This window comes from Triturus cristatus, chromosome 7, assembly GCF_964204655.1.
Source record: "Triturus cristatus chromosome 7, aTriCri1.1, whole genome shotgun sequence".
In the NCBI taxonomy this organism is placed as follows: Eukaryota; Metazoa; Chordata; class Amphibia; order Caudata; family Salamandridae; genus Triturus; species Triturus cristatus.
The window spans coordinates 1,849,117,267-1,849,136,952 of record NC_140590.1 but is presented as its reverse complement, the minus strand read 5'-3'; the positions used below and the strand labels follow the sequence as shown (position 1 = coordinate 1,849,136,952).

Here is a 19,686-nt window from a genome sequence, read left to right as displayed (position 1 = left end):
GAGTTAAAATAGACAGTGGGTTGAAAGCTTGCATCTGATCAATGGCCACTTTGAGGGTCAATAGTTTTAGCCCTCAGTCGGCACCGCCAGCCTCAATAGCGGATTCACCTCTGCCCATTTGGCCTTGTATACCTCAAACACACTCTGTAGTTCTTGCCAGAACTGAGTGGGATTCTCCCAAATATCGGGGTAATTGTTACACATTAAATTAGAGGGGCACAAGGAACATGGACCATAACTCGTCCCTCTGCCTCAGGATTAGTCCCTCAAGGGGAGAAGAGTGGAAGAAGAGCTCTCATCATCACGTGAATGAAGGGTGGGTAAACACGTTCGAGGCAGTCATCCTGTCATCTGTCTCAAGCTCTCTAAGGCAATAGTGGGCCTTTGTTTCCTTTGGCTTCTACGTCCTGCTATGGAATGTGTGTCTGCTCTAGACTGATCCACAGTAGTGGAATCAACCTCCGACCTAGTAGCTGTAATGCCTGCTAATCACATCGCCTCATCATACTGGACTCCTCGCTCACAATGAACCATCAGATCAATGCCGTCGCCTCATTGAGCATCTACACGCTCTGCCTGCTTCGAAAGACATTCAAATGGATCCCCACCAAATCCAGAAAAACAATCACCCAGGCACTCATCATCAGCAAACTAGGCTACCGCAACGCACTCTATGCTGGCGTCACCTAGATACTTCTCAGGAACATTCAGAACGTTCAAAACGCCGCAGCCAGACTGGTCCTCGAAGCCCTCGGCGCAGCCACATCTCCGAATACCTCTGAGAACTCCTCTGGCTCCCAGTCAACAAAAGAATCACCTTCAAGCACCTCACTCATGCCTACAAAACTCTCCACGATGCAGACCCAGCATACCAGAACCACCGCCTCTCATTCCACACCACACCAGACATCTCCACTCTGCCCAGCTGACTCTGGCCACCGTCCCTCGGATCCGCAAGATAAGAACCGTAGGAAAATCCTTCTGCTACTTCGCTGCCAAGCCCTGGAACACACTGCCTACCCACCTCAGACAATCCCCATCGCTGACCCTATTCAGGAAGAACCTCAAGACCTGGCTCTCCGACTGAATACCTAAGCGCCTAGGGACCAGCAGCCCCCCACCCCTCCCAGCGCCTTGAGACCCTCATGGATGAGTAGCCGCGCTTTACAAACCCTGATTGATAGATTGACTTGCACATTTCCTCCTGGTGCCCGAGCTGCCAGTGGTCCTGCAGAAGCTGCTCCATTTCCAGGCACCTCATCAGCTGCCTGCAGAACCCCATTGGCCGGCACAGGCACATGTCCAATAAATCCTCCTCCCTTGTGTCCTCGCTCTCTTTCTCCTTCTCTTGTGGTTCAGAGATCAAGAGGAATAAATATGAAGGAGGCGAAGCATTTGGGGCACAAGCCCTGACGCTGTCCCTAAGGTGGCTAGCTTGGAATTCCATCTACTCCTGAGCACCTCTTGTACTCCAGACCTAGGATTCATGGTTGTGTTTGGGGCCTCCTCGTGCCAGTGTATGAAGAGTGACAAATAAAACAGAAGGGGTTCGAAATGTATTCACTTAGACCCAATTGGATGTAGTAAAACTAATTACGGAATTACTACTTCACCGTTGTTTTGGCGAATATACTTAGTTACCTTATTTCATCAATGCACCTTTTTTTTCTGATTAATGTATAATTAAATCGGTTGGATGATTGACATTTCATCATCATCTTAGTACATCATTTTAGGCCTTATTATCTTCTCTGGATGCTGAGCGCCTATTCATGTGAATAAAGAGGAAGAAGCTATTTAGAGGAGTGTAATGCCCCCACTCAAGCCACTCAATACATTGTGTCTTCTTATTTCATGCATTCCTGGTTTGTATCAGTCCTCATAACCCTCACAGTTGACACTTTTCAGCCGCGCTGTGCATTAAAGGCCTCATCAGGACCCCTCTCCCCACTCCTTCATCGTTACTCTGGCTGCCTCTGGGAGTCCACGTCAGCCTCAAAGCCGCCTGTGAGGCCCACAGGGTCACCCATGGTCTTGGTCCACCTCACCTCACAGACGAACTCCACAGGTGGCGAAAGACCTACAAGCAGGGAAAAAAAACTTCTAAAAATTCCTAAAACAAGGGAAAGCAAAACAGTTAACCAAGCCTTCTGCTCCTGGCTCCTCGACACTGGACTCCATCGCCGACGCCTCCAGAATGAACCGAACCCTCCTGTCAGTCAAGACCTAAGACTCCTCCCTTCAAGGAGCATCTTCCGGTCCAAGCCTCTGTCACTTCCGGCTGTGCTGTTCTATTCCTAGGCCCCTCCCTCTCTGAATGCCTTGTTTACTTAATGCTCGTTCCCAGTACCCACAGCTTACTGGGTGTAAAGTGCTCCACTGACGTTGCAACTGAGCCCACCTTGTATACATTCCTAAAGTAAATAAATACGATATCAAACTTGCACCTTTGGACTGTAAATATATCGGTCCTCAAACTTAGCGTGAAGTCCAGAGGGACTGCAGAATAAAGTAAAGAATACATGGAACACACATGAGTGAGTGTCCTTGTCTGCCTGGTGGGCTCTGGGGGGGGGGGGGGGTTCTAACTCCACCTCCTGCTGCAGGTTCACAGCACCCATCAAGAGATGCCAATCACTCTCAGAGCTGAGGAAACAGAACCCACCCCTAGAACTGTTTACTAACCTTCTCCTAACACCCCACCCGCATTATGCACAGTTACAGTTCAACACATAACTCTCTGACATCTTGTGAAACAATACTTAGCCAGGGCACAACACATACTGCTTAGGGGCAGAGAATGATGACACATTTGGTGATTTAATTTTAATTTTAATATTTGTAGGGCGCAACAAATCATCCCCTAAGGGATCTCTCGGTGCCTGGGAGGTAGATTACCGGAAGGGTGGTGCTGTAACAAAACAGCCATGTCTTAAGAAGCTTCTTGAATTGTGACAGGTTAGGACATGCTCACAGCTCCTCTGTTAGGCTATTCCAGTGGACGGGGGCTAGATAAGAGAATGCCCTTCCTCTCATATTCGTTTTTAGGTCTCGTGAGCCAAAGGCTAGAAGAGACATTTTATATGTGGGATTTTCAAAGTGCTACCCACACTTTTGGCTGGCCTAAACCTTGAGTGCACGAGATCACATGCACGTGCACAGCTGCTCCTCTGCTAATTGCATTCCCCCCTCCCTTCTCACCCAGTCCTTTGATGGTCTGCTCGATTACTTTCACTTTCGCCGCTTTGACCCTTGCATTCCCCCCTCCCTTCTCACCCAGCCCTTTGATGCTCTGCTCACATCTCCCTCCTCCCTGGGCGTGAAGGGAGACAGAGACATCCTCCTTAATTGCTGTTTCCCCTCTGAGCCGAGAACACATCGGGTCCTGTGGACACGTTATTGATCAGCTCCAAACTCCGATACATTGCTCTCAAGTGACCATCTGTCAGAGGAAACAAGCAGCAGGCACTTAAATGACCTCTATACATAATCATGCTTTATTATATGCCACATAATTTTACACCACTCAATGCAACACAATTCCACGCCATGCTACACAATTCTATGTCACATAATTCTAATCCACATCACATAATGCCACTCCACATCATGCCACATAATTTGACAGAACACCACATAATTCAACAAAGTGTAACATAATTCCACTCCTCCCTACATGACTCCACTCCACACAATGGCATTCCACATCACACAATTGCACTCCAAGCTACACATCTGCCCTTCATGCCACACAATTGCTCTCCATGCTGCACAATTCCATGTCTCACAATTCGACTCCACACCACAGAATCCCACGCAACCAAGTTCCACGCAACGTAATTCAACTCCACACCACATAATTTCATGCCATATATTACCCCTCCAAGTCACATAATTCCACTCCACCTATTTTCAATCCACTCCATACCACATAATTTCACCCCATGCCACATAATTCCACACCACTCAAGGCCTCGCAGTTCCATGCAACACAATTCCACATCTCATAATTCCACTCATGCCACAAATTTCCACTCACACAATTCCATGCCACATAATTCTACTCCATACCACATAATTCCACTTCAGTGCACAACATATAATTCCACATCATGCCACATACTATGCCACATAATTTCACTCCCTACAACATAATTCCACTCTGTGTCACATAATGCCTCTTCCCTTTCGTGCCACATAATTCAGATCAACATATTTCCACTCAACTCAATTCCTTGCCATGCGACACAATTGCACATCACATAAATCCATGCCACATAATTCTACTATATGCCACACACTTTCACTCCACACCACATAATTCCACACCACTTCACATAATTCCACTCCACATCACTTAATCCCACTCCACACAATTGCACTCCATGTCACACAGTGGCCCTCCTCACAATTCCATGTCTCAAAATTTCACTCCATGGCACACAATTGCACACCATACAATTTCACACCACACAATTCCATGCCAAAAAATTCTGCGCCACTTAAAGCCGATCCATGGCATGTAATGCCATGCCACACAATTCAAATCAACATAATTCGGCTCCATGCCACATAATTCCACGGCACGTAATTCCACTCAACACCACACAATTCATTACCATGTCACATAATTCCACTCCATGCTATATGATTTCCACTCCACTCAGTGACACTCCATGTCACCCAATTGCACTCCACATCACACAATTGCATTTCACGCCACACAATTCCACGTTGCACAATTCCACTCCAGTCAACACAATTACACTCCATGCAACACAATTCTGAACCACACAATTCAACTCCATGCCACCTAAGTGCAATCCACCCTCATATTTCCAATCCAAGCCACTTAATTCCACTCCATATCGCATAATTCCAATCCTCTCAATGCCGCACAATACCATGCCAAACAATTCCATGCAACACAATTCTTCTCCACATAATTTCACGCCACCTAATTCTACTCTACACCACATAATTCCACTAGTCAACACCCCACAATTCCATGCCACACAATTCAACTCCATCCCACATAATTTCACTCCATGCAACATCACGACTCCACATCATGCTACATAATTCCACTCCATGAGACATAATTCCACTTCATACCACATAATTCCACATTGTACCACACTGTACCACCTAAATTTAATCTCCCCAAACCAACATAATTGCACACCACACAATTCCACACCAGACAATTCCATGCCAGACCATTCCATGTCACATCTCATAATTCTACTCCACGGACCATAATTCCACTCCTTGCCACCTAATTCTATGGCACACCACTTGATTTCACACCATGTCACATAATTCCACTTCACGGCACTGAATTCCTCTCCACACAATTGCACACTACGTCTCATAATTGTAGTTCACGCCACACAGTAACATGTCTATCTCAGTGAATGCAAAATAATTCCACTCCACATAATTCCATGCCACATAAAGTGCTCTCCACTTCTCATAAATCCACACCACATAATTCCATTCCATGGCACACAATTGCATGCCACATAATTCCATACCACACCCCATAATTCCACACCACATCACATAATTCCACTCCACCCCCATACTTCCTCTCCGCAGAATTGCACTCCATGTCACACAATTGCATACCACGCCACACAATTCCATGTCTCACAATTTCCCTCAACACCCCACAATTCTAGGCCACACCACACAAATCCACACCAATTAATTCCATGCCATACCACATAATTCCACTCCATGGAACGTAATTCCATGCCACATAATTCCACTCCACTATTAATGAATCCACTCAATAACATAATTCCACTTAGCGGCACATAATTCAAGTCGACCACATAATTTCATTACATGCCACATATTTCCACTCCATGACATATACTTCCATTCCTCTCAACACAATTCCATGCCACACAATTCCATGCCACACAATTCCACTCCACACAATTCCACACCACACCATATAATCCTACTCCACGCCATGCCAACTAATTCCACACCACATCCCTTAATTCCACACCATGCCACATAATTTAACTCCAGGTAACATAATTTATTTCCATACAATTGCAGTCTATGCCACACCACGCCAAAGAATTCCACATCTCACAATTCAGCTCCATGCCACACAGTTCCAAGCCACTCAACATACTTTCATGCCACATAATTTCACCCCACACATCATAATTTCACTCTGCATATTTCCACTCTACTTGACAACACGTAATTCTACTCCCCTCTACATTTGCAGAACAAGCATTTGCAATGCAATAGGTCTCGCATTTACGCAAGTTTGAGCTACTCACATTACAAATAACAATGCCTTTTATTTTTGTTTTCTTTTTTAAAACTTAAATAAAAGGCAGTGTCATTTACAATGCCAATAGCTTAAACTCGCGTGAATGCGAGACCTATTGCATTGCAAATGCTTGTTCTAATTCTGCAGGTACAGAGCAGCCTTTGACTGCTAGATCTCAGGAGGCGCCCGGGGGAGTACCGTTGGAGCTGTTCAGTTAAATATGTCAGTCCCTGTCCTTGCAGGGCTTTGAATACCAGGCACAGGAGTTTAAAAATTGATCTTTTCCTATTTGGAAGCCAATGAAGGTGCTGTGATAGAGGTAGTGATGGGGTTTGTGGCGGCTTGTTTAGGGCCAGGCGTGCTGCCGTATTTTGTACAACCTGCAGCCGTGATAACAGATCTTCTCTGAATGAGAACTTTCCTGGTGTGAAGGGGAATCCAGGGAATGACCTTTCTTGGCATGCACATTATGTCGAAGCACTTGCCCGAGGTGATTTTTACGTGCTCCTCCATCGAGAGTTTGTCGTCAATAACCACACCCAGGACCTTAGCACATATTTTTGAAATGGGGACTTCCCCTAATTCTTCTGGACCATAACTCCGAGGACCATAACTCCTCAGCTTTGCCGAATAGCAAGATCTCAGTTTTACTAGAGTTCATGATGTTAGACTAGATTGATGAAGGTCAACCTCTATTTATGGGGAAAATACTCCTCTTAGGCCGTGAGTACATATTAGGCAGAATAGAGTTGGCATTGCCCATACATGGAGAACATATGAACACCTCCTTAGTATTTCAGACCCTGATCCTCAGCACCGGGCCCACCCAGCAACAGGGAGTGGTACTGATGTGAGCCATGTCACGAGACATCCACATGGTTGAATTCACCATCAAGCAGGGGTCTTGTAATGCCTGCTCAGCATTCTCTTTTGTGCCAAGGAGGTAGGGTGAGGGCCTCTGGAGGAGTACCAGGGCGCTCTAGGTGGCCTTTAGACACATGTTTCTGGTCACCCCTTCTCTGGGTCTGTGAGGAGGGCTTCAGGGACAGCCATTACCACAGGATGTGAGGGAAGGCAGAAGACATGACCTTCCATCAAGGACATGGTCTGTGGGAGAAGTGAGCTTCATTTGTGAACAGTCTGTAAGTTTCTCTTTGTAACTTTGTTTCCCGCCAGTGTATATTTCACACTCCATCTGTTGTAAGCACCCTTCATTAGGAGATTGTGTACATCAGATATGGAAAGAGAATGCTATGGAAAGGAACTGTTTGTGGTGCAGGAGGAACAGATGTTGTAACCCAGGAGTAAATGTGCTGTGCACCTGCCTCCCAGAGCTCACCTGAGCAGCCGGTCAGTGCAGCTGTGCACTGTGAGGAATCAATGCAATCTACTCACACACCGGTCTTCAAGCCTCATTGATTTTCAAAACACTGCATTGTTCCCTAGCTTCACACGAAATATTTACATTTTAAAGTTACTCTTAGACACAGAACAGTGGTTCCCACCATGGGATATTCTTTAATATTCATAAACAGTAGAATATTTCTGCACATTTGCAGAATTCCAGATTCCATTTCAAGTCTACAGTATTTCTATTTTTTTAAATTGTAATACTGATGTAATCAAAACACGTGTGTTGGTGTGCAACATTTCCTGTGTTTTTTTACATATACCCAGCTAATTTCTAGTTACAACATTAAGTACAATTAACTGAAAACAGAACTCCCAAACCATTTATGATCAAAGAAAGAAAAAAACATAATATGTGCTAGTAATGATACGATTTTGCGGGTACAAATATTAGGGGGTTCGCTCAGGGATTCCCGAAGCGCAGGGGCGTGACTTGGCAATAAGATTGGGGGGGGGGGGGGGGCGTGAGCTTCATCGTTCCAACCAAGAAAGGCCCATGAGAGGGGCTAAAGGGGCAGTGGGAAGGCAGACAAATGTGGATTGGCAGGGGTAGTAAACAAGAGAAAATACAATCTTCTGTAAAATAACCAACGTTCCTTCAGAGCAGAGAGGGAGGGCGCGCGCCTTTTTGCCTGCGGTTATGCAAAAATTCCTTTTGAAATCGGACAGACACCTCACCATACTCGGCTGAAAGCGCCTGTACCCAACTATTTGCCAGAAAATATATTTATATGCCCCCCCCCCCCCCCGAGGCGCCCCATACACGAATGCACAATAGGATCAGTCAGAAAGTAACTTTATTTCTCCCAACTTAGCAAAGAGCCCTGAACACATCCAAATTTCAAAGGCTTATTTATTTTTTTACTAGAAATCTTTTTATTGATGACTTTATATTAAATCTGCACACATATTTGAAAACAATATGCAAGACAACACAAGGGAACTTTTGAGCATTAGAGGTCGAAAAAATGCCTGGCACCTGGCCAAAGAGAAACAAGGCCTTTTAAGGGGGAGAAAAAGGCAAGGGAGGTGGGTGGGAAAGGGCAGTGGAGGGGTGGACCTCATAGTATAGCCGGGTGATGTCCTAATCAAAGAGTTGGCGCGCTCTGAGCCTGGGCGGTGTAAAGCAGGCATTTTCCAGAGGAGTGAAATCATCTATCCGGGGCAGCCAAACACGGGTGAGCTTGGGGTCCGTGTGCGCTATCTTATGGGCCAGAAGCTCCATGGCCATGACAAGCCCGAGGTGGGGAAGCCATTGGGCTACCTGGTGAGCAGAGAGTTTCTTCCAGTGAAGGGCAATGAGTTGTCTGGCAGTGCCCAGCATATGACATATAAAGCACTGACCTGTGTGTGTCATCACTTCCAAGTCTATGCGGCGGAGGCCTAAAATCGCCTGTTACCCAAGGCTTATGTTTGACTGGAACCATTCCCTTGCCTTATAAGAGTCCTGCCTCTAAATGTTATTCCGTGAGTTGGGAGATATCTAGATTCTGTTCATGAAGGGAGGTCACTTCACCTGTTTTCTTTAGGTGACTTTGCTGCCTCCTTTTGATAAATCTTCATGAGAAGAAGTCTTGGAAGGACAAGCTTGCAGTCTGTCTGGTCTGCCTTCAAGACTCTCCTAGAGTTGAGAGCTATGGCATTTGTCACCTGACTTTATGGATGGTGTTCGACCAGTGGCCAAGCTCGGTCTGTGGGAAATCACCTGTGGTGTCCTACAGAGCAGAAGACATAGGGGAGATGAGTCTTTCACCAAGGCAGACGCTGGGACATTTTCTGATGTTCCATGGGGTCCCTCAAAGAATAGGGTAATTGCTGTCAATCCTGCTCCTTGGCAAGACCAAAATATTCAACACTGGGTCCAGTGCTTCAATGGTGACCTGGTCAGCAGCGAGAGTTAGACAACAGAAAGGGCCCTCTTGAGCTACCGTGAACCTCGACCATTAAATACAACACGCGGTAATAGCTCCTTCAGGTACCATCCAGTAGATAACACGCCTAACACACACCGAGGAACTCACCAGTGGTTCCATTAACAAGAGTCTGTCAGTCAAAGACACCAAACGATGAAGCTTCATTGTCAGGAGGTTCATGCACATATGTTTAATAAATCACCAATACAATCAATAGAGGAGAAACAATAGTCTCCAGTGTTAATAGTGAAGCCCTTTGACTCACACACATATGCTAATCTAGTCCAAGCTAACCTCCCCCCGCAGAAGCATCCTGCAACACTGCACGGCCAGGCGGCTGCTTTCTGACCAGACACATGAGGTCCTGCAAGATAGGCGATTCTGCATCTCCTCCAATCAAACATCTAATAGGTGGATCAATCTTTCACCGACAGCAAAGTCAGCCTCACCTTGGTGCCCTCCGCAGAGTCCTTCCTAAAACTCACTCCTCCAGTACACTCCACCGAACAAGCCCTGTCCTCCCTCCTAGCACACCCACCCCACACCGCCGGACAGCCGGCGCCTGTCTCCTGCCACCCCACACTGTTGGCCAGGTGGTCTCTGATTATTGACAGCGGTTCATCGAGCTGTTTGCTGATTACCTTTGTGCTCCTTGAGGTACTTGTGCCAACAGCGTGCACCCTAGCAGTTGCAGAACTAGAATAAATTACCACAGAAGCACGCCCTGTTCACAAGTAACACAGAGGACATCAGTAACACCTGCAAATAACCGGCCCGATGCTGGCGCTGTGTCCTAGGCCAAGCAGACTATACACACACACACACACACACACAAAGTCTACGGTGACACATGGCTTATGAGGCATATCATTTATCCTCAGTCTGATCATCTTCTCCTCTCTTTCTCTCCCTGTTACACACACACTTGCACTCACACACAGACTTTCCACTATGACACATGGCTTAGGAGGCATATAATTTATCCTCAGTCTGATCATCTTGTCTCTATTCCTCTTTCTGTCACACAGACACACAAACACACACACTCACACACAGAGAGTCCATGGCGACACATGGCTTAGGAGGCATATCATTTATCCTTAGTCTGATCATCTTCTCCTCTTTCTCTCTTTCTGTCACACACACACTCAGACACACTCACATACCACACCAAACCTGTTTTGCCTGAGTTGGAGCTCATCAGTAGGATACAGCTTGTTTCCAGCGGCATATCATTTATCCTCAGTCTGATCATCATCTCCTCTCTTTCTCTCTCTTTGTCACACACACACACACTCACGCACACGCACACACACATACACACACAGTCCATGCTGACACATGGCTTAGGAGGCATATCATTTATCCTCAGTCTTATCATCTTCTCCTCTTTTTCTCTCTCCCTGTCACACACACACAGTCCATGGTGACACGTGGCTTATGAGACATATAATTTATCCTCAGTCTGATCATCTCCTCTCTTTCTTACTCTCCCTCTCTCAAACACCAATGCCAATTAGCGTGCATATGAGCATTATGACGAACTGGAACTTCCTCAGCTTCCTAAGTATGCCACACGTGTGTGTCCTAGTATGAGTGTGCATCGTTTTTAAGCGTGTGAAACTCGGTGAGCCAGGACTCTCTGGCTAGCACACTACCAATGTAACAGTTACCAATGGTTTTCTAACCGAGTGCGTGGGACCGCTTTCATTTGCTCGGTCTGCGGCATGGCATGTACATGAATCCAACGACGAATCGCACGTTGTCTGTAGTGGGTTCCACTGCTCAATTATGCACCAATTTAAACATCAAATAACTCACGAGCCTCTAACTGAGCATGCGTCTCAGGGGCTCTTTATCCTGACCACCATCAAGTATGCATCCAAACTACACAACGTACTATCTAAGTGGTCAACACCGTTTACCACTAGGGGCATTATCACCGCAACCATTGGTGTTTGTGAGCGGCACAATGCGACTATGCCCCTACTATACAAGCACTTGCATGCTATCAAGTACCACTATGCGTGCATGCTTAGGACCCACCACTACTTAGCCAGGTGTTAGGTCTTATACTCATAAGAGATACCCCCTGTTCATTCAGGTTTTAACCTCCATTGTTGTTGTTTGTTTCTCCCCTTGCCTCCCCTTACAGGTCTCCAACTGCCCAGTAAAGGTCTACTAGGGCTCCACTCTATTGTGTCTGGTTACCATAATACACTTAGGGAACCAGACCTCTAGTAGTGCACCATCCACTCACTTAGGTCCTGATGAAGTGCCACACGACTAGTTAGGAGCAATAAGGGCACGAAACATGTCGACCCATCACATAGCGATAGCCCTCTAGGAACATTGCATCCATGTAGGGCGTCCACATATATTTTAACTAAGCTGGAACTACCTGAACCATTAAAATTATTTCTGAACAGGACTGCTCCAGACTTATTTTAATACCCACTACCTGTGCACTACACTATCCTTGCCCTCTTACCCGCACGCACCCCACGGCTTCTTCAAAAGATCTCCGCCAAAGAGTCCCATTTATGGGAGCCCGTCGGGCATTGCAGCGCCGGCCCGATCAGTAGCAGAGCCCAATGATGAAGCATGACATCCTTCGGAGTGTGTGATGGCATCACGAAGAAAGACCTGTCCTTCCCTTGTCCCCTTTAGGAACTGCATACCGGTTTGCAGCTAAGGTAACTAGGAGCCTTGTGTGCAGGACCTGTTTAAATAACTGCTCCCGGTACCCCCTTCTTTTTGACGCATATCATTTATCCTCAGTCTGATTATCTACTCCTCTCTTTCTCTCTCCCTGTCACACACACACTCACACATACACACACATACACACAGACTACTGTGACACGTGGCTTAGGAGGCATATCATTTATCCTCAGTCTGATCATCTTCTCCTCTCTTTCTCGCTCCCTGTCACACAGTTCACGGTGACACATGGCTTAGGAGGCATATCATTTGTCCTCAGTCTGGTCATCTCCTTCTCTTTCTCACTTTCTGTCACACACACACACTCAGACACACTCACATACACATTCCATGGTGACTCATGGCTTATGTTGGAGTGTTGTCTAGAGTTTCACCACATGCGCACACTCCTCAGGAGTGAGATATGGAGTTTATTCTAGGCTGGTTTCTGCACACTCATCATTTCCTCCCTCTCACACAGATTTCACAATACCACCCTCAGCTCCTTCTAGGTGCAGTTTCCTGTATCTGTGCCTGCTTTATAGAACACTCACAGAGGCTGCTCATCCGATGTGGCTCAAACCCGAGGAGCTCTCATTGCTTCCTGCACCTCTGAGTATCCTGAGCATTAGTGGAGGCTCTGACGGCACCGAGGAGGGATCACAGAATGAATCAAAACTCATCTACAGGTAATTCTGATGCGGCACTGAGGAGGGATCACAGAATGAATCAAACTGCATCTACAGGTAATTCTGATGCGGCACTGAGGAGGGCTCACAGAATGAATCAAAACTCATCTACAGGTAATTCTGATGCACTCTCTCAGGACAGAGGTGAGTACACCTGCTATGAAGACAAGGGTTAGTGAAATGCAGTCTGTGTAGAGTAGCTAAAGACCCGCCTTATCTAGTAGTGTGTCTCATGCAGTCTGTCCAGAAAAAAATAATGATATTCTTCACAGGGTGATTGCAGGTCAACTGACAGAATCACACCTATCAGCAGCACTCCCAACGCAGCAGATGGATTTGCTGCACTCTATAGCGCAGGGGAAAGTTAAAAACTGTGTATGACCATATCAGCTGAGATGGCCCTGCTGCTGCTGTCACCTGTGATGCTGCTATAATTAGGATGCCTTACACAATGCACAGCCTAACACCATGGTGCAGTGGTCAGTTTGTGTAGTATAGTGCATGATTTGTACTGGAAGCACACCCTTCCAGTGCAAATTCCTGCACCAACAGAAATGCAGACGGATGACAGTTATTTGGACTAGTTCTGTGTCCTGCAACTCACATGCAGTCTGTAGATTTTTTGCAGAAATAAAAAATGTCCCCTTGTTAATGCCTGTTTCAGGGAAGTATTAGCTTTATACTCAAATAAACAATTGGGGGTGTTTGTGTTGCTCCACCCATGTAACACCTCAAAATCATCCACTTGGTGCAAAGCGACAGAAAGAGCTTTTCGCACTGAGAAAAGGGTTTTCATGGTTGCACTTTGCGTTGCTCTGCGTGGTTTAGTAAATACATTGCGCTGCCGTGCTTTACTTTGCTTCGGGTTGGAGTTACCTGGTCTGCACTGACACACCCCGAGAGGCTATAGTCTGCACTGACATGCACTAAGAGGCTATAGTCAGCACTGAAATACACCAAGAGGCTATGGTCTGCACTGACACACACCGAGAGGCTATGGTCAGCACTGACACACACCCAGTAGCTATGGTCAGCACTGACACACACCAAGAGGCTATAGTCAGCACTGACACACACCCAGAGGCTATGGTCAGCACTGACACACACCGAGAGGCTCTGGTCTGCACTGACACACACCGAGAGGCTATGGTCAGCAGTGACACACAACCAGAGGCTATGGCCCGCATTGGCACACACCGAAAGGCTATATTCAACACTGACAGACATGAGAGGCTATGGTCAGCACTGACATACACCAAGAGGCTATGGTCTGCACTGACACACACCGAGAGGCTATGGTCAGCACTGACACACACCCAGTAGCTATGGTCAGCACTGACAGACACCAAGAGGCTATAGTCAGCACTGACACACACCCAGAGGCTATGGTCAGCACTGACACACACCGAGAGGCTCTGGTCAGCACTGACACACACCGAGAGGCTATGGTCAGCAGTGACACACAACCAGAGGCTATGGCCCGCATTGGCACACACCGAAAGGCTATATTCAACACTGACAGACATGAGAGGCTATGGTCAGCACTGACACACACCGAGAGGCTCTGGTCTGCATTGACACACACCGAGAGGCTTTGGTCAGCACTGACATACACCGAGAGGCTATGGTCAACACTGACATACACCAAGAGGCTATGGTCTGCACTGACACACACTGAGAGGCTATGGTCAGCACTGACACACACCCAGTAGCTATGGTCAGCACTGACACACACCGAAAGGCTATGGTCAGCACTGGCACACACCCAGAGGCTATGGTCAGTACTGACACACACCGAGAGGCTATGGTCAGCACTGACACACACCGAGAGGCTCTGGTCTGCACTGACACACAACGAGAGGCTATGGTCAGCAGTGACACACAACAAGAGGCTATGGCCCACATTGGCACACACCGAAAGGCTATATTCAACACTGACAGACATGAGAGGCTATGGTCAGCACTGACACACACCCAGTAACTATGGTCAGCACTGACACACACCGAAAGGCTATGGTCAGCACTGGCACACACCCAGAGGCTATGGTCAGAACTGACACACACCGAGAGGCTCTGGTCTGCACTGACACACACCAAGAGGCTATGGTCAGTAGTGACACACAACCAGAGGCTATGGTCAGCATTGGCACACACCAAGAGGCTATAATCAGCACTGACACACACGAGAGGCTATGGTCAGCACTGACACGCACCGAGAGGCTCTGGTCTGCACTGACACACACTGAGAGGTAATGGTCAGCACTGAAATTTACTGAGAGGCTATTATTAGCACTGATACACACTGAGAGGCAATGGTCAGCACAGGTACACACTGAGAGGCTATGGTCAGCACTGACACACATCGAGAGGCTATGGTCAGCATTGACACACACCAATAGGCTATGGTCAGCACTGACACACAGCAAGAGGCTATGGTCTGCATAACACACACCGACAGACTATGGTCATCACTGACACACACCAAGAGGCTAGGGTCAGAATTGATACACACCAATAGGCTATGGTCTGCACTGAAACACACCAAGAGGCTATGGTCAGCACAGATACACACTGAGAGGCTATTATTAGCACTGATACACACTGAGAGGCAATGGTCAGCACAGGTACACACTGAGAGGCTTTGGTCAGCACTGACACACATCGAGAGGCTATGGTCAGCATTGACACACACCAATAGGCTATGGTCAGCACTGACACACACCAAGAGGCTATGGTCTGCATGACACATACCGAGAGACTATGGTCAGCACTGACACACACAGAGAGGCTATGGTCAGCACTGACACACACCGAGAGACTATGGTCAGCAGTGACACACACCAAGAGGCTAGGGTCAGTATTGATACACACCGATAGGCTATGGTCTGCACTGACACACACCAAGAGGCTATGGTCAGCACTGACACACACCCAGAGGCTATGATCAGCATTGATACACACACACAAACAAACAGACATTGTCATACTTTGAAAAGTACCAAAGTCTCTGGTCCACCTCTGCATCAACTGAGATTCAGTGTTAAGACTTTGAACACATTCATAGACTGAGTCTAGATTTGGCACAACATTGGCACACACACTGAGCCACAGTCCACAAATGGTACATACAGTGAGTCACAGACCAGCCTTATATGCAGTAAGTGGCAGTCCAGATGCAGCACACACAGTGAAGTATAATGCTGAATTGGTACATGCAGTAAGTTTCAGTCAAGACATTGCACACACTGACAGTCACCAGTCAGTCCCTGTGGAAACACTGAGTCACTGTCCTGTCTTGCATCAAAGTGAGACTTACTTCCAGACCTGGCAAACACTGAGGGTCAATCATTTTTCTCACAGATTCTTAGCTGGCACCAATCCACACTGATTTTTCTGGGTGCTCAATAAGATTCAATATTCAATATTGGCCGAGGGTCAAACTTGGTAGGTACGGAGAAGCACTTTCAGTCTTAGCACACACTGAGACTCAGTGACCAGTCTTTGCACACACTGAGACTCAGTGACCAGTCTTTGCACACACTGAGACTCAGTGACCAGTCTTTGCACACATCAAGGCTCAGTAACCAGTCTTGTCACACACTGAGCCTCAGTGGGCAGCCTTCGTGCATACTGAGACTCAGGGCCTGATTCATAAAGGGCCTCAGTACTTGTGGCGGAGGCCCTACAGTCGTGGGGGAGTGTCCACCCTCGAGCGGAATCTCCGTAATGAGAATTTTCATTGCAGAGATTCCGCCCTGAGTGGGGAGACTCTCCTGCATGACTGTGGGGACTCCGCCATGAGTGTGGTGGTCCTTTGTGAATCAGGCCCTTAGTGACCAGTCTTGGCACACACAGAGACTCAGTGACCAGTATTGGCACACTGAGACTCAGCGACCAGTCTTGGCACACACTGAGACTCAGTGACCAGTCTTGGCACAAACAGAGACTCAGTGACCAGTATTGGCCCACTGAGACTCAGCGACCAGTCTTGGCACACACTGAGACTCAGCGACCAGTCTTGGCACACACACAGACTCAGTGACCAGTATTGGCACACTGAGACTCAGCGCCCAGTCTTGGCACACACTGAGACTCAGCGACCAGATTTGGCACACACTGAGACTCAGTGACCAGTCTTTGCACACACCGAGGCTCAGTGACCAGTCTTGTCACACACTGAGACTCAGTATGTGACCAGTCTTGTCACACACTGAGTCTCAGTGACCAGTCTTTGTACACACTGACACTCAGTGACCAGTCTTGTCACACACTGAGACTAAGTGACCAGTCTTGGCCTACACTAAGGCTCAGCGACCAGTCTTGGCAAACAGAGACCCAGTGACCAGTCTTGGCATAAACTGAGACTCAGTGACCCGTCTTGCAACACACGAAGTCTCAGTGACCAGTCTTTGTACAAACTAAAACTCAGTGACTAGTCTTGTCACAAACTAAGACTTAGCGACCATTCTTGGCATACACTGTGACTCAGTGACCAGCCTTGGCACACATTGAGACGTAGTGACTAGTCTTGGCACACTGAGAATCAGTGAACAGCCTTGTCACACACTGAGCCTCAGTGACCAGCCTTGGTATAAACTGAGACTCAGTGACCAGTCTTGGCATACATTGAGACATCTTGACCAGTCTTGGCACATACTGACAGTCATTGGAGGGACTTGGCACACATTAACTGCGGATACAAGTCGTCCTGTGATATTGTACTCCAGCTCCAGGCAGGTGATCCACTCCCACAAGTAAAGTTAACGCAGGATTCTGTGATTTCCTCTCCAGGTGGCCAGGTCATCCCTCGTCTAAGGAGGCAGGCGATAACCCTGGGAGTGATGGTTGCAGTCAACATATTCATAAACATCGTGCTCTACCGTCTGGGTAAGAAGTGTGGAGTTGAGTTTTATACACCCTAAGACCCCCTCCCCCCCCATGGCATGTGAAAGGGCCTCTCTGCCTCAGACATGGTTAGAAAAACTACAGATGAATAGAAATAGAGGCTCCTGATTCTACATTGTAACCACAGAATTACAGTTAGGAGGTGGCCGTCGGCCTCAGCAGTAATGTCTGATACAAAGTTTTGTCATAAACATTGTTTAATATGTACATTCTGCTGGATGATGAAGATGATGGAGATGGTGATGATGCTGAAGATGATGATAATTAAGTGTTCCGAGTGCTGAGAGTTAGTGATGGATGATGATGATGATGATGCTGATGATGGAGATGATATTTATGGTGATTATGATGATGGTTATTATTATTAGTAAGTGTTAAGGGCCAGATGTATCAGCATTGTATTTTGCGAGTCGTTAATAGCAAATTTTACCGATTCACTATTGTGGACTCGCAAAATGCAGTGTATGTTGGTTTCGCAAATAAAATTGCGATTCCTACGCATTCCTTATTTGCGACTCGCAAATTGCGAGTCGCAAATAAGGAATGGCTTCGCATTCATTTCCATGGGCCTAGAGGCCCATAGGAATGAATGGAATAGCATGCGCAATTTGCGAGTACCCAATAGTTGCTCGCAAATTGCGCATGCATTTTCAAGGGTGCAAGGGGGCCAAAATGACACCCTGTTACACCCCTGAAATATGCATGTGTGCACATGTGGCACACATACATGCCCTAAGGGCATGCATGTACGCCACATGGCACCTAGAAAAGTGCTTTTTTCTAGGAATTTGCAAATTACCACCAACTTGAAGTTGGTGGTAATTTGTGATTCCTTGAAGCCCGGTCGCAATATTTTTTTACTTCCAGCATTGCATTTAAGGAATCACAAATTGAGATTCCCTAAATAGACTCGCAAAATAGGTAATCGCATAAATTGTGATTCACTATTTTGTGAATGACTTTTGAGATGATACATCCCGAAAGGCTTTTTACCGTTTGCAAACGGGCCAATTCCGCGAATTGGCTCGTTTGCGAATGGTAAAACGATTGATACATCTGGCCCTAAGTGTTCTGAATGCTTGACAGTTAGTGATGGATTATGATAATGCTGATGCTGACGATGGAGCTGATGTTGATCGTGATTGTGATGATGCTGATGCTGACGATGGAGATGATGTTGATCGTGATTGTGATGATGCTGATGCTGATGATGGAAATGATGATGATTAAGTGTTCCCTGTGCTGAGAGTTAGTGATGGATAAGGATGATGATGATGCTGATGATGGAGCTGATGTTGATCGTGATTGTGATGATGCTGATGCTGATGATGGAGATGATGATGATTAAGTGTTCCCTGTGCTGAGAGTTAGTGATGGATGATGATGATAATGATGCTGATGATGGAGCTGATGTTGATCGTGATTGTGATGATGCTGATGATGGAGATGGAGATGATGTTGATGGTGATTATGATGTTGATGCTGACGATGGAGATGATATTGATGGTGATTATGGTTATTAATATTATTATTATTAAGTGTTCTTAGTGTTGAGAGTGACATAAGGCTCCTGAAGGGGCTGCCCCGGTTAGTGATGGATGATAATGTGTTAGAAAGTGTTACTGTGAAGTGCTGTCGCTGATGAAATGTGAAAGTGCTGTAAATACATGCACTGACTTCAACTGACTGAAATAAGTGCACAGTTGTGCATGAAATAATTCAGCCAAGAAAATATTATTTCAACTAAATTGGCTGAACGGCCAAA

The 19,686-nt window shown here is 46.7% G+C and overlaps 1 protein-coding gene and 1 long non-coding RNA gene across 2 annotated transcripts in view; one reads left to right on the top strand and one right to left on the bottom strand.

Moving 5' to 3' along the window:
- The window catches only part of LOC146813430 (uncharacterized), a 339,990-nt gene that overhangs the window by 125,952 nt on the left and 194,352 nt on the right, over nt 1–19,686 (bottom strand). The window lies entirely within an intron of this gene.
- Nucleotides 13,052–19,686, top strand: part of LOC146813431 (E3 ubiquitin-protein ligase TRIM39-like) — a 99,683-nt gene continuing 93,048 nt past the window's right edge. Inside the window, exons 1-2 of the mRNA XM_085614204.1 lie at nt 13,052–13,160; nt 17,808–17,903. Of these exons, the coding sequence (XP_085470330.1) occupies nt 13,052–13,160; nt 17,808–17,903 (205 nt within the window). The remainder of the gene's footprint in view (nt 13,161–17,807; nt 17,904–19,686) is intronic.